Genomic DNA, 14,273 nt, shown 5'->3' with positions numbered 1-14,273 from the left:
TTACCCTGATACCCAAACCATTAATGAGGAATAGGGAAGTGGAATATGGTGAGAGAACGAGCCATGGCTTTAGGGTAAAATTCTGGTTTCAAATCTCAGTTCTGCCACTTAAAATTTGCATGACGTTTCTCCTATGTGGAAGAGCAAGAATGCTTCCTCAGCCTCCAATCTCAGTTTGTGAAGATCACATGGGAATTATGAATATAAAATGTACTTTATGAATATGAAGGCAATTAAAAAATTTAAAAGGTAGCTTGCTTCCCTTAGAAACATTCCTCAGTAGTTTCTACACCAAGGAAGAAAGCCAATCTTAAGACTGTTTGTCAATTACTTTGAGAAGCAGGATGGACTAGGGCAAAAGGATTTGGGTTCAAAATCTTCTTTGCCAGTGGCTCCCCCACATCGTTTCTTGGGAAGAGTGGGGATGGGACTAGGTGCTAGGGACAGTCAGAGCACCCCCAGGGACTGCCCCAGGACTGGGGGGGAATCGGGGGCTGTCCCCATTCGCTCCTCAGGCAAACCTTGCTGCGCTGGTCTGGATAGTGACTGGTGAGCAATTTGGGTGCAGGAATGCACAGCGTTGCGTGGGGTAGTGGGCTGTGCAAATGCACTGGCTGGGGAATCCGGTGGAAGACGGGGCGGGGAGAAAACAAGAAGCACGATCGGCGCCTGGATTCGGGCTCGCAGGAATGGAAAAGGAGTGGAGCTTAAAGACGGCGTGTTTCAGGGTAATGGCCGGCTTTCGACGCCCGCCGGGCGTGCGCACCGGGGCGGGCGGCGGCTCCCCGCGGGGCGCGCGCTGTGGAACGGGCGGGGGCGGCGGGCGGCGCGCACTCTGCCTCCCGCCCTGCGCCGGGGGCCGGGGCGGTTCGCGCCGCGTCGGGCCGGAGCGAGCTGCGCGGGCGTCCTCGCCGGGCGGGGCGGGGGCAGCCGAGGCCCCGGGACGCTGCCGGAGGCGGGCGGACGCGGACAGGCCCCGCGGCCGCCCCGGGGACGGCGCCCCGCACCTGCGCCCGCAGCGCGGCCACGCGGCTCAGGTAGGGCCTCCCGCCGGGGGCGCGTCTGCGACCGCCTGCCTACCGCTGCCCCCAAACCTGCAAACACCGGGTTTCGGTTCCGAAGTGGGAAAGTCAGGACTCGGGACCTGCCGGGACTGCCGCTGCCTGACCCCGAGCCTGGGTTGACAGGATACTAGAACTCTGCGCAGGGGGCGGGTTTCACGCCCCCCCCGCGTCCCTTGTCTCGGATTAGCACATCATCAGAGCGTTTAAGCGACGTGAGTTCTTTAAACAAGAATGCTCCAAAATTCCCCTGAAACTTCTTCAACTTTTATAAACTGTTAACTTGTGTTTAGAACTTAGATGCAAGTCAGGATGGTGTTTTTTTCCCTGTTTAAAAAAAAAAAATTGGGGGTTGACAGAGAAATTGTTGCCAGGGTAAACAACTAAGCTGAAATGATCCTAATTTTGCAGGCCTTGCCTGCACTCCTACTGCTACTGCACTGCTTCTATTCGTGCACTGCTGTCAAAAAGCAACCGGTAGGTAGAGTGGCCTGAATTGAAAGTTAGAAAAAATAAAAAAAGAATGACAAACATCAAGACTATTTGAAAGTGACTTATTCACCAATATTTTGAGCTGCTTCCTGTTCTAAAAATAGAAGATTTTCATCTTTAAACTTTTCATAAGGGACTCATTTCACGAGCGAAAATTGCTGGAAGTTGACAGTAAAGTTTGGAAGCTATCAGTTAATTTTCTGCATTATTTGATTTGAGAGTTTGGCTGTGTTGGTTAAATGTCTTGTTTTGATTTTAGTGATTTAACATGATTTATTCTATGTGGTATCTTGGGTAGGATCTAATAAAGATGTTCTAATAAATATGAGGTGTATTGGCCGCTTCCAAATAACTGACTTGCTTGTCAAATTTATAGGTTTTCACCCCCCCAACAAAATCATTTAAAATTTACGTTACTTTTCTCCAGACTGAAAAGCCATGTCTGAGAGTATTCGAGTGCTGTCTTCTTTCCTGCATGTTATTACATTAAAAAGGTTCAATTGTTGCTTCTTGCTGCCCACTTTTACCAACACGATTTTCGATATTGCTGAAGAATGTATGGTTTGGGGGGTACTTTTTCTCAGTGAGTCTATGGGTGAAAATTCATTTTTAGTGTTTGAATATCTGAAAATGTCTATGTCACCTTTCTCTTGAGTGATAATTGAAATGAGGGTAGATGTCTAGATGGACAGGTATGTTTTCTCAATCCTTTGAGGATACTATTCCATTGTCTTTGGGCCAGGTGAGGAATTTTTATTATTACTATTATTATTTTTTGGCTCAGGATTCAATGTGCATTTATTATTTGAGAACTTACTTTCTTCTTCAATTTTGAAAAATTCTTATTGTTTCTTTTACTATTTCGATCCTCAGCAGTGTATGTGGATGACTTGGAGCTTTGATTTTTTATGGGAGATTTCTAGTAGGATATTTTCCAACCAGGTTGAGACCCCGGGTCAGAGGGCAGAGATTTTTTAGGTCCCTGTTCACATAAGGTAGGGTCTTTTCCCTGCATATGGTCTTATGGTTAGTCCACTTTCAGCGCTCTACCACGCATTGGGCCACGGGGCCCTTCTCCACTCCTTCACCCAAGTATCAGAGCCCCAGCCCAAAGTGGGTAGCTGGTTGTGGTTTCACTGTGGGCTGAGGGGTTTCAGCTTCCTCTCTGTTCTGGGTCATGTGTCCCCAGCATAACTTGCCTCTAATGCCAGGCTTACTTCTCAGACTGCCATCCTTTCCTGGGTCTTTGGACACACCACTCTGTCATTTTCTGAATTCTTTAAGCAGACAATTTTTATACTTTGTTCAGACCCCCAGCCCTTATCAGATGACCCCACTCCATCTAACTTGGGCCTGTGCGTCTCCCTTCCTCAGGGTCTTCCACTGTGCTCTGTGCTCTAAGTATTAAAGAAGTGGGAGGAAAGAGGAGTCACTATGATCTTAAGTGTCTAGTAACTGTAGTTTTAGCATCATCCATAATTATTTCCCCAAAATGATATTGAAAACTCAACATGCAATAGCTGCCATATAATATTTGTATGAAATAGCCCAAGGTCTCTGTTCTTACAAATTTTACATTTTAAAGAGGAAAGGCTAGGGGGAAAAAAAAAGATGTATTTGACCTTAAATCTTAGCCAAAAGGCTAATATAGATTGCTCAAGATTTGTGCTGTTTATTGCAAAATGGAAAAGATTAAATACATTTGGTTGCCCAGTACAGTTAAGAGGATTTTTTTTCAACAACTGATTAAGCAGAAAGACAATGGGATAAATACAGCACCAAACAGTAATATCCATCTCTTCTTAACCCTGTTGATTTTAGAGGTGGGTACAATATCAGACCTATAGTTTTGACAGGTAAGTGTTATTGTTTGCTGTTTCTATTCTTATTATCTTGCTTCCTTTAGTACCTGTTTATTTAATTGTGTACCAGACATTCTGTCTGAAAAACTGTAGACAAAAATTTGAGGCTTGGGCTGATGATGTCTAGAGAAAATTTTCCTTTGCTTCTGCAGGTACTTTTCAGCACTAGCATCCCAGAAATCATCTTAACCCATTTTCGGATAGCAAGACTGCTGAGCTACCCAGATGTATCAAACCTGGGCTGTGACCTATGTGAGAACCTGTTTTCCTCTAGTTCAGGCTTACCTATTACATTATGACTGCCCCATCTTAACCTTTAACCCCTGTCCTTTAAGGCCTGTCAGAAGTGCTATGCAGCCTCTTAAGACTATGCTAACTGTGTTCAGGGTGATAAAAGACAAAATTGAAAATCAGAGAATTGGAAACTATAAAAAAATGACATAGCAGATGTAGAAAAGAATCAAATAGAAATTTTACAGATGAAAATGGCAGTAATCAAAACATTTAAAAACAATGGATGAATTTAACAGTAAACTAAATACAGCTGAAGAAAAAATAATAAACTAGAAAATAAATCAGAAGAAAATGTCTAGACTGCAACTTGAAGAGACAAAAATATGGAAAGAACAGAAGAGACATGGAGGATACAGTTAAATTAGTGCTTAATTGAAAATATGGCCTTAAATGGATATATTAGAAATGTAGAATGGCTGGAAATTAATGAGAAAACATCTACCTCAAGAAATTAGAGTAAGAACAATAAAACAAATCTAGAGAAAGCAGAAGGAAGGAAAGAGTAATATAAGAATAGAAATTAATGAAATAGAAAAGAAATAGAGGATCTATAAAGTGAGATGTTGGATTTTTGAAAATGTTAGTAAAAATGAGAAACCACTGGCAATATACTCAAGAAAAGAAGCAGGTACAAATAACCCATCTCAGGAATAAACTATGGTTTCTCACTATAGGGTCTGCTGACATTAAAATATAAGAGGGTATTTTAAGTAAGTGTGTCAATAAACTTGAAAATTTAAAAGAAAATGCCAAATTTCCTGAAAAATATAACTTACCAAAATGGACAGAAAAGAAGGAAAATGTGTTAAATATATTTGATGTATTTCACAAAAACAAAATAGACAAATAGTAACAACAAAAATTGCAGGTTTACAAAGAGGTATTGGTGAATTAATGAAGGAAATGAAATGTATAGGACAATTCTTCTGAATGTGATAACAAAGATTCAAAATAAAAATATTAGTAAGTAAAAAATCCAACAACATCTAAAAAGGGTACTACATCCAGACTAATTTGGGTTTATTCTAAAAATGTAAGATTGTCTTAATACTAAAATTAATTAATGTAACCCCCAGTATTTAGTAATAGAGTAAAGGAAGAAATTCATGTTATTATTTCAATAGATACAGAAAGAAAAAAAAAAGGATCTGATACAATTCAACACTCAGTAATCAAGAAGATGAAATAAAGGTGAAAGGATCAGAAAAATAAATAAAGCCATTATTATATCTGAGAGACCTGATTGTGTACATAAAAAATAAAAGGAATCTACAAATTGTGGAATTAGTTTAACAGAGTTGCTCGGCCGATGGTAAATATATGAAATGTCATTGAATTTATACATATATAAGTACATAGTCTGATTTTCAAAGCTTTGAAAGTATTGAACACCTAGGAATAAATCCAACAAAATATGCTCAAGACCTCTATGTTGAAAACCATAAGATATTATTGTGATAAACAAGATCTGAATAAGTAGAAGGCTATGTTATGCTCATGGATTGGATGATTCAATACTGTAATAATGTCAGTAATTTCCAAATTGATCTACAGATTCTTGGCATTGCAACAAAAATAAACAAGTTTTGCTTTTTGAAGCTGATAACAGACTTTGCAGTTTATAAGAATATGCAAAGGCCAAGACTCACTTGAAGAGGAAAAAGGAAGCACTTGCTCCACTGGATATTAAGATATGTTATATATTCATTCATAGTTTCATAGTATTCAGATGTCCAGGATACAATCCAAAATTACCTGGCATATGGGAACCAGGAAATCTCAACTCACAGGGAAAAGTAATCAATAGATGTCACACAGAAATGACACAGAAGTTGGAATGATCAGAAGAAGACATTAAAGCAACTATTACAAATGTATCATAAGAATGAACACTCTTGAGTGAATGAAGAGATAACTCTCAGTGCAGAAATAGAAATATAAAGAACCAAATGGAAATATTAGAACTGAAAAATTCAGTAATCAAAATTTTTAAATTATGACATTATTTCTGTATTCATTTCCTACTGCTGCTATAACAAGTTACTACAAATATAGTGGCTTCAAACAAAATAAATGTAATGTCTTACAAAAAAAAGATATATATATTCAATATAGTGTGTTATTGATACAAGGATAAACAACTAAGCATTGGCTCAGAATAGCACTGAGACAGACTCACCCCTATGAGGACATGTGACTATTGGCAAAGGTAATATTGTTGATTGTTTCCCCAAAATGATATTTTAAAAAATGGTGCTGGATCAATTGACTTTCCATACTGGAAAAATAAATGACTCCAGTCTGCTACCCCAAATATTAATCCCAGGTAGATTATAGCCTAAATGTAAAAGGTGAAGCAATAAAGGTTTTAGAAAATAATACAGAGAATATCTTCATGATAATGTAGGGAAGATTTTTTTTTAAACGGGCCACAAAAATCTTTAATAAAAAACAAGATAGGACATTTAAGAACGTCTCTTCATTAAAAGACTCCACTAAGAAAGTGAAAAGGCAAACCACAGAGTGGAAGAAGATATGTCTTTGTAACACATAAATCTTTCCTTTCCAGAGTATATAAAGAGCCCCTACAATTTAATAATTATCATAATAATTATGGTAATGACAACCCAATAGAAAACAATGGGCCCGAAATTTAAACAGTAACAGTACAAGTGGGGATTTCCAAATGATCATACACAGAGGTGTTCAGATTCATCATAAGTCTAGGAAATGAAATTCAAACTACAATGAGATACCACTATTTACTTGCCAGAATAGCAGAAATTAAAAAGACTGGCAGCCGCGAAGTGGCAGCAACATGATGGAGCAACTCCAACTCCCCAGTATCGTGCGGATGGGAATGAGGTTATGGTTTATCTGAACTAGGAAAACTGTGATCCTCTGGGAGGAAAATCAGAAATGGCTTCATCTACTGACAGAGAAAGAGGTGAAGAGAGATTTTTAGATGAGAAATGAAAATCCAGAGTAAGTATGAGTGGTATGACCCCACTTACCTGAAAAAGAGGAAGGGATGCAAAGCAGTTGCATAGGTGTGGCCCTGGAAGATTTGGCTGCAAGAGCAATTCCATTCCCAAATGAAGTAGGTATTAAAATTATTTATGTTTTAATTCTCTGAGCCTATAAATTGTACAGGTTAGGCTTATGATCTCTTAGAGTCTGTGAATGTGGGAAATTAGTTTTACCATAAAAAGTTTTGTCATTGGGATTAAATTAAAAAAAATTTTTTTTTTTGTCGATTTAATGCAGTGAGCAAATACAAAGGAGTGCAGACGCAAGGAATTAAAGAGCTGAATAGAGCTGAAGAAGGATATAAGGCCTAGAAGGTGGGCAGAGAGAAAGTGTGGACTCATGGCTGAAAGGAAACTAGCAGTTGTGGAGACTGTGCGGCTTGCTTTCCCCCACATTCACCTGAACAGCCTGTCCGGACGTAGCGCTGCTTTCCACACTGCTCTGCAGGAAGAAAAGGCTCTGATGGTCTGATTGACTGTCCCTCAGCCCTGCAAACCATCTTGCTCTGCCTGAGCTTCCCAGCATCCTTTCTGCCTGCTAATCGTAGGTACCAGACAGGCTTGAGGACCACGGGGCCCTTTTCTTTTAGTCCAAGAGCATGCTGCTTCTGGAGCTGCATTCACTGAGTGGTTGCACATGGGAGCTGTGGCCTGGCTCTGTGACATCTCTAAGTCATAGAGGGCATCCAGGCAGGGAGGAGGGACGCTTAGGTAAAAAGTCTGAAGTGCCAGAATAGGCGATGGTAAATCCATCCGGTTAAGCTTACCCCATTTCTTAAACTGCTTACTTGGTCTTTCCTCCACCCTTTCCTTCCCTCCTCCCTTCAGTCCATGTGTATGGAGCCCTGCTCTGTGTTCCCAGATGGTATTGTGCTTTTAGGTAATTGCACAGTGGTAGTCTACCTGCGTGAGTGTTGCTGATGTGTCCGGGAATTCATTTTTTATTCTTATTCAGACTTTCCATTGGCGTCTCCGATATTTCCTGGTAGCTCTGTGTGTGTGTGTGTGTGTGTGTGTGTGTGTGTGTATGTTGTGTTATACCTTACAGAAACATTCCTCAAGAACTGGAATTATGACGTGCTGTCAACACAATCACTCATTTGAACCTCTTTTATTTGCAGGTTGAATCACTGGACAATGTCCCGTGCTTTGTGGACACTGTGGGTCTTGGGGACCATCATCAGCCTCTCCAGGGAAGGGGCCCTTGATCAGGCCTCTTCTCTGTCTTGTGACATCACTGGTGTCTGCGACGGCAGCTCCAGATCTCTGAACTCCATCCCCTCGGGGCTCACAGCAGCTGTGAAAAGCCTTGACTTGTCCAACAACAAGATCACCCATGTCAGCAGAAGTGACCTTAATGGGTGTGTGAACCTCAAGGCTCTGAAGTTGGGGTCCAATGGAATTAGCACAATAGAAGAAGATTCTTTTTTTTCCCTGGGAAGTCTTGAACATTTGGACTTATCCTATAATCAGTTATCTAATTTATTCTCCTCCTGGTTCAGGCCCCTTTCTTCCTTGAAATTCTTAAACTTGCTGGGAAATCCTTACAAAACACTCGGAGAAACATCTCTGTTTTCCCATCTCACAAATCTGCGAATCCTGAAAGTAGGAAATATTTACACCTTTGCTGAGATTCGGGAAAGGGATTTTTTTGGGCTAACTTTTCTCGAGGAACTTGAGATTGATGCTTCACATCTCAAGAAGTATGAGCCCAGGAGTTTGAAGTCAATTCAGAACATCAGTCATCTGATCCTTCATATGAAACAGCCTGTTCTACTGCCGGAGATTTTTGTAGATATTTTAAGTTCCTTGGAATATTTAGAACTAAGAGACACTCATTTGAACACTTTCCGTTTTTCAGAAGTATCCATCAACGACACCAATAGTTTGATTAAAAAGCTTACATTTACAAATGTGGAAATCACTGATGAAAGTTTTAATGAAGTTGTGAAAATACTTAATTATATTTCTAGATCATTAGAAGTAGAGTTTAATGACTGTACTCTTAATGGAATTGGTGATTTCGATATATCTATTATGGACAAAGCTAAACAGCTGGGTAACATAGAGACGTTAACAATACGGAGGTTGCGTATTCCATACTTCTACTCATTTTATGATCTGAGTAGTATATATTCACTTACGGGAAGAGTTAAAAGAATCACAATAGAAAACAGTAAGGTTTTTCTGGTTCCTTGTTCACTTTCACAACATTTAAAATCCTTAGAATATTTGGATCTCAGTGGAAATTTAATGGTTGAGGAATACTTGGGAAACTCAGCCTGTGAGCATGCCTGGCCCTTCCTACAAACCTTAATTTTAAGGCAAAATCATTTGAAATCGTTAGAAAAAACTGCAGAAACTTTGCTTACTCTGAAAAACCTGACTAACCTTGATATCAGTAAGAATGGTTTTCATCCTATGCCTGAAACTTGTCAGTGGCCAGCAAAACTGAAATACTTGAACTTATCCAGTGCAAGAATAGACCATTTAACCCACTGTGTTCCCCAGACCCTGGAGACTTTAGATATTAGCAATAACAATCTCAATTCATTTTCTTTGATTTTGCCACAACTCAAAGAACTTTATATTTCAAGAAACAAGTTGAAGACTTTACCAGATGCCTCTTCTTTACCCATGTTACTAGTCATGAATATCAACAGAAATACAATAAATACTTTTTCTAAGGAGCAACTTGATTCTTTTAAAAAACTGAAGACTTTGGAAGCTGGAGGCAACAATTTCATTTGCTCCTGTGAATTCCTGTCTTTCACTCAGGAGCAGGACTCACTGAGCCAGATGCTGATCGACTGGCCAGAAAACTACCTGTGTGACTCTCCATCCTATGTGCGGGGCCAGCGTGTTCAGGACACTCACCTTTCGGTCTCTGAGTGCCACAGGGCGGCTCTGGTGTCTGCTGTGTGCTGTGTCCTCTTCCTATTGATCCTGCTCACCGGGGTTCTGTGCCACCATTTCCATGGACTGTGGTACATGAAGATGATGTGGGCCTGGCTGCAGGCCAAAAGGAAGCCCAAGAAAGCTCCACACCGGGACATCTGTTATGACGCCTTTGTATCTTACAGTGAACGGGATTCCTACTGGGTGGAGAACCTCATGGTCCAGGAGCTGGAGAACTTTGACCCTCCCTTTAAACTGTGCCTTCATAAGCGGGACTTTATTCCTGGCAAATGGATTATTGACAATATCATTGACTCCATCGAAAAGAGCCACAAAACTATCTTTGTGCTCTCTGAGAACTTTGTGAAGAGTGAGTGGTGCAAGTATGAACTGGATTTCTCCCATTTTCGTCTCTTCGATGAGAACAACGATGCTGCCATCCTCATTCTGCTGGAGCCCATCCAGAAGAAGGCCATTCCCCAGCGTTTCTGCAAGCTGCGCAAGATAATGAACACCAAGACCTACCTGGAGTGGCCCGCAGATGAAGCGCAGCAGCAAGGGTTTTGGTTGAATTTGAGAGCTGCGATAAAATCCTAGCTTCCTTTGTTAATGTCCAGTCTTGGTCTGGTGGTGGTGTTTATATCACTAATTGTCACCAAGTCCCCTCTCACACAATTTTATGCAAACCACATGAGTGTTCTGTCATTTGAAAACTAGCTCACTAAAACGACTGAAACTGTTCAAATTTTATCTATAGTGCTGTGTTATAAAAACTGTTACCAGGGTGAAAAAAAATGGTTTTTGTTTTTTCTTTATCCTATGAGATCAACCTGATCTAAGTCTGTTATTGCTTTCTGAATTGTGTGTAACAGTTGGCTAAGTTCATTAGGAAATGGCTCAAACAGAAGATCTCAGATGAATGCGTCTGTCTGCTCTCTGTGAGGAGACTCACCCTCACCCCAGACGGCATGCTCCGGCCGGCGCCCCTGTGTGCACTCTGGGTGGCGGCGCTCAAGGCCACAAGGCATGATGCTGGGGCCACTCAGCAAACCTGTTGCTGTTCCTAGAAAAAAGTGCCATGTGTCCCCAGGAAACTTTACAGGACACAAAACACCTAGAGGCTGTATTTTTGTGTGAACTGTGTCTCTTTTTCTGAGTATTGGATAGGTTTCTCCAGCCATAGTTACTTGAGAGAGGGTACATAAGCCAAGATACGCTAAATTATGTTTGTCCATGAAAATGAAACTAATGAAGTAAATAAAATACTCAGTTTAGAAGAATTTAAAAGAAGCCCCTTCTGATCTTCCACCAGCCTTTAACTGTAATGTGAAGTCCTAATTAATGTCTAATTACTCTGGCTCTTTGTCCCTATCTTCTACTCTGTTTCCCCTGTGTCATGTTGCTTTTTTTCTTTTTTTTGAAAAATTGTTTTTGGCTCTAAAACAGCCTTCCATTTTTTTCTTCTGAAAATATATAAAAGAACATGTGGGCTAACTAGGTTTTTAAATAAGTATATACCTAGAGGTTCCTCATAATGACTCAAAAATATTTGATAATTTAAAAAGATACTACTTCATATGTTACTGTTTATAATCCAGACTTAATAATACTTTACATTTAATGCAATTAATACAGTACCTTCAACAGCTGGGAGCTATTTACTGATTCAGTGCAACTTCCTCCCTCATTTGGGAACCACGTGGGACAGGAAATGAAACTCTGGCTAGAATTGGGTTTGTGTGGTTCATCTGGCTCTGAAGTCGGAAAACCTAGGTTAGTCGGCCTGTATCTTTGGGCAAGTCACTTCACTTGATACCAAATATTTTCCTGTCTTTAAAAGAGGGATAATAGTATTTACACCATAGGGCATGATGTAGGACTAACGTACAGTAGTGTAAGTAAACCGCTGAGCACACTCCCGGTTACCCTTCCCTCCTGAGGGGCGGGGTGGGCGCGAGCACCAAGCCTATGAGAATGGGAACCGTGAGGTGCTTACCCAGGGTGGCAGGGATGCCTGTGCAGACATTAGCTATGACTTTTTTTCCAAGAAGTGATTCATCATCTTACATAATGGCTTATAAATACATAGTTTTCTGTCATGGTACTAGCCAGGATATAAAGGACCCTGTTGCTGGCAGAAAAATATCCCAAAGAAATAAGTTCAGTAAGTGCATAAAGGGCTTTGCCTTGGGGACTCATGCAGTGTTTCTTGTCTCATACAGATGCCTGGGAGAGTGTTATGGAGGGAACAGAAGCCAGCCTAAGAAAGGAAATGGACATGGTCAGAGAAGGAAACTTTTACTTTCACAGACACCAAACACCATAATAGACTTTTTTAGTTTACTTCTCTATTTCCTACATAAGGCATGGTGTTAATTATCATGAAAACCAGACAAATTTGACATGGACTTTGTGTGTAGATTTAACTTCAGTAATTTAAACAGCAATAAAAATAACTTCACATTTGATAGATTTAAAGGAGCATTTAAAAATAATCTTTGTTTTTCTTGCAAATGATGAATATGTTCACCGTAGAAATTTTTGGAAAAGAGATGAGCACATGTAAGAGAAAACAGCTCTAATTCCTTTACCTTGGGATAACCACTGATAACTGTGAAGTGTATAATTCTCCATAATTTCCTCAATTATGTATACATATTACTCCATAAAATCGGGGTTAGAATTTAAATACCCAAGCTGTATGAAGAAAAGAGCATCTTAATTTTCTTCTGAGATTGTTCGGTGATTAACATTTTGAAAGTTCAAGGGTCGTGCAGAATTCCGTGCAGTTACACACTGGTTTACTTGCTCTGAGTTCTAAAGGGTTCGAAAACTACCTCATGTGGCTCTGTCCATAAAAGATAAGTGGCAAATATATCAGAGATCAATTTAAGGGTCCCTTCTTTTTAATTAATTAATTAAGGTATCATTGATATAGTCTTATGAATGTTTTACATGAGCAACATTGTGGTTACTACATTCACCCATATTATCAAGCCCCGCCCATACCCCATTGCAGTCACTGTAAGATGCTATAGAGTCGCTTCTTGTCTTCTCTGTGCTGTAGTGCCCTCCCCAAGCCCCTGCTGCATGATCATGTGTGCTGATCATAATACACGTTGATCCCCTCCTCCCTCTTCCCCACCTGCCCTCCCCCACCCCCTTTCCCTGTGGTAACCACTAGTCTAAGGGCCCCTTCTTTTACAGAAGAAAAACTGATTTTTAGTTAATGCTTCTTCTTACTGTGAGGACTTTTATTTGTCAGTAGACTATAAGCTCAAGAATTGTTTTTTTCTCCATATCCCTTGCACATGCCTAGTATGTAATAAGTATGTAATAAGTATTGAATTGTTCAAATGTCTGCTGAGTAAAGAAAGAAACCATAGTTAAATCTTTGAAGAATACTGAAGCACTGGGCATTTTCAAGAAGGAAAATTACCAGTGGATAGAAATCTTAGTGTGAGCTTCATTACAACTATGGAACTTTGAAAAGCATTAAGTTAAATACATTGCCAATAATTTTGACAACAGGTATGTTTCCTTTCTACTTACTACAAGTTTAATATCTTCAACTATTTGCAGAGTTGATGTTTGGTATTATGTATACAGTGTTGGCTGTTTAACAAATGACCAGTAATTTGAAATGCATTAGTTTGGGGAGTCTTAACATACCATTCTCGGGTTAATTCTTTCTGACTGGTCTTCCCTATTCCATTAATTTTGTTGTCTCCTGCTGGATTCATTCATTCTTTTGACAAATTATTGAGTACCTATGATGTGCCAGGCACTGGTCTCAATCCTGGAGATACAGTAGGGAACAAAACATAAAATTCTCTGCCTTCATGGAGGGAAAGACAATAAATAAATCTGATATGATTTCAGGCATTGATAAGTGTTATGAAGAAAATAAAAGCACAATATAGCAATAGAGTAATGATGCGTGTGCACATCTGTGTGTGTGTGTGTGCGCGTGCATGTGAACAGATAACACAGAAGAAGAGAGAGTGGTTCTCTCTCCATTTTAATGCGTCCTTGGATGGGCTCAGTGCATTTGGCAGCCCGGGAAACCCAGCCTAATTCTGGCCCATTGAGTGGCCGTGCACCTGGTGCTCAAGGTTTCAGGGGTAACCCCCTCCCCTCTATGTGGAAGGCCTTGTGGTGCCGAAGCTGTCACGTGATGACAAGCATGGAAAACCCAAAAAGACCATATCCATTAACCAAAGAGTACTTAACAATTCTGCCTACTTCTTTGCCTACAAGCAGAGCTTAATTTAGCTTCTTTGGTAAGACAAGCAAAGCTTACTTGCCCTGGGTCATTCTTGCCTATGCCTCTGATAATCAAAAGCAAAACTTAAATTATTCCCCCAAGTCAGTATGAGGTAACCACTAACCCATCCCCTTTCCTTTAGGCAAATTCTAATATTGTAACCCATCGCTGTGAAGAATAAACAGTCACTCTAGCCTCCTCACTATTCAGCTGCTTTATAACAATGTACCTCTGAGCCAGGTTCTGGTTTGAGTTCTCCCAGTTTACAAACCGTCTTTTTGGTGTGCACCCAATAAACTTTTACCAGTTACTACTTCAGTGATTCATTGGTTTTATTTCTATTTTTTTCTGAACTTTTGACATTGAGATT

The 14,273-nt window shown here is 40.2% G+C and overlaps 1 protein-coding gene across 11 annotated transcripts; it reads left to right on the top strand.

Annotated features, from left to right (window-relative positions):
* The first annotated feature begins 583 nt into the window (after positions 1–583).
* Positions 584–14,221, top strand: TLR2 (toll like receptor 2). Of its 11 annotated transcripts, none has more exons than XM_036998946.2 (4): positions 830–1,037; positions 3,568–3,667; positions 6,977–7,053; positions 7,860–14,221. In XM_036998946.2, exon 4 carries the CDS (start codon positions 7,876–7,878, stop codon positions 10,231–10,233), a length of 2,358 nt encoding a protein of 785 aa, XP_036854841.1. In that variant the 5' UTR covers positions 830–1,037; positions 3,568–3,667; positions 6,977–7,053; positions 7,860–7,875; the 3' UTR covers positions 10,234–14,221. The 11 variants fall into 11 exon arrangements, with proteins under 11 accessions (XP_017505319.1, XP_017505316.1, XP_036854854.1 ...); XM_036998923.2 differs by having other exon boundaries at positions 6,977–7,282; XM_017649830.3 differs by lacking the exons at positions 830–1,037; positions 3,568–3,667 and adding an exon at positions 584–728.
* Positions 14,222–14,273: the final 52 nt, after the last annotated feature.

This window comes from Manis javanica, chromosome 3 (assembly GCF_040802235.1).
Source record: "Manis javanica isolate MJ-LG chromosome 3, MJ_LKY, whole genome shotgun sequence".
NCBI classification, from domain to species: Eukaryota; Metazoa; Chordata; class Mammalia; order Pholidota; family Manidae; genus Manis; species Manis javanica.
Note: the sequence above shows the minus strand (reverse complement) of the source record. Positions and strands in the feature narration are given on the sequence as shown.

Excerpts from the sequence above, each read along its gene's own strand:
- TLR2 (XM_017649830.3), top strand. The coding sequence starts at position 7,876 with ATGTCCCGTGCTTTGTGGACACTGTGGGTCTTGGGGACCATCATCAGC.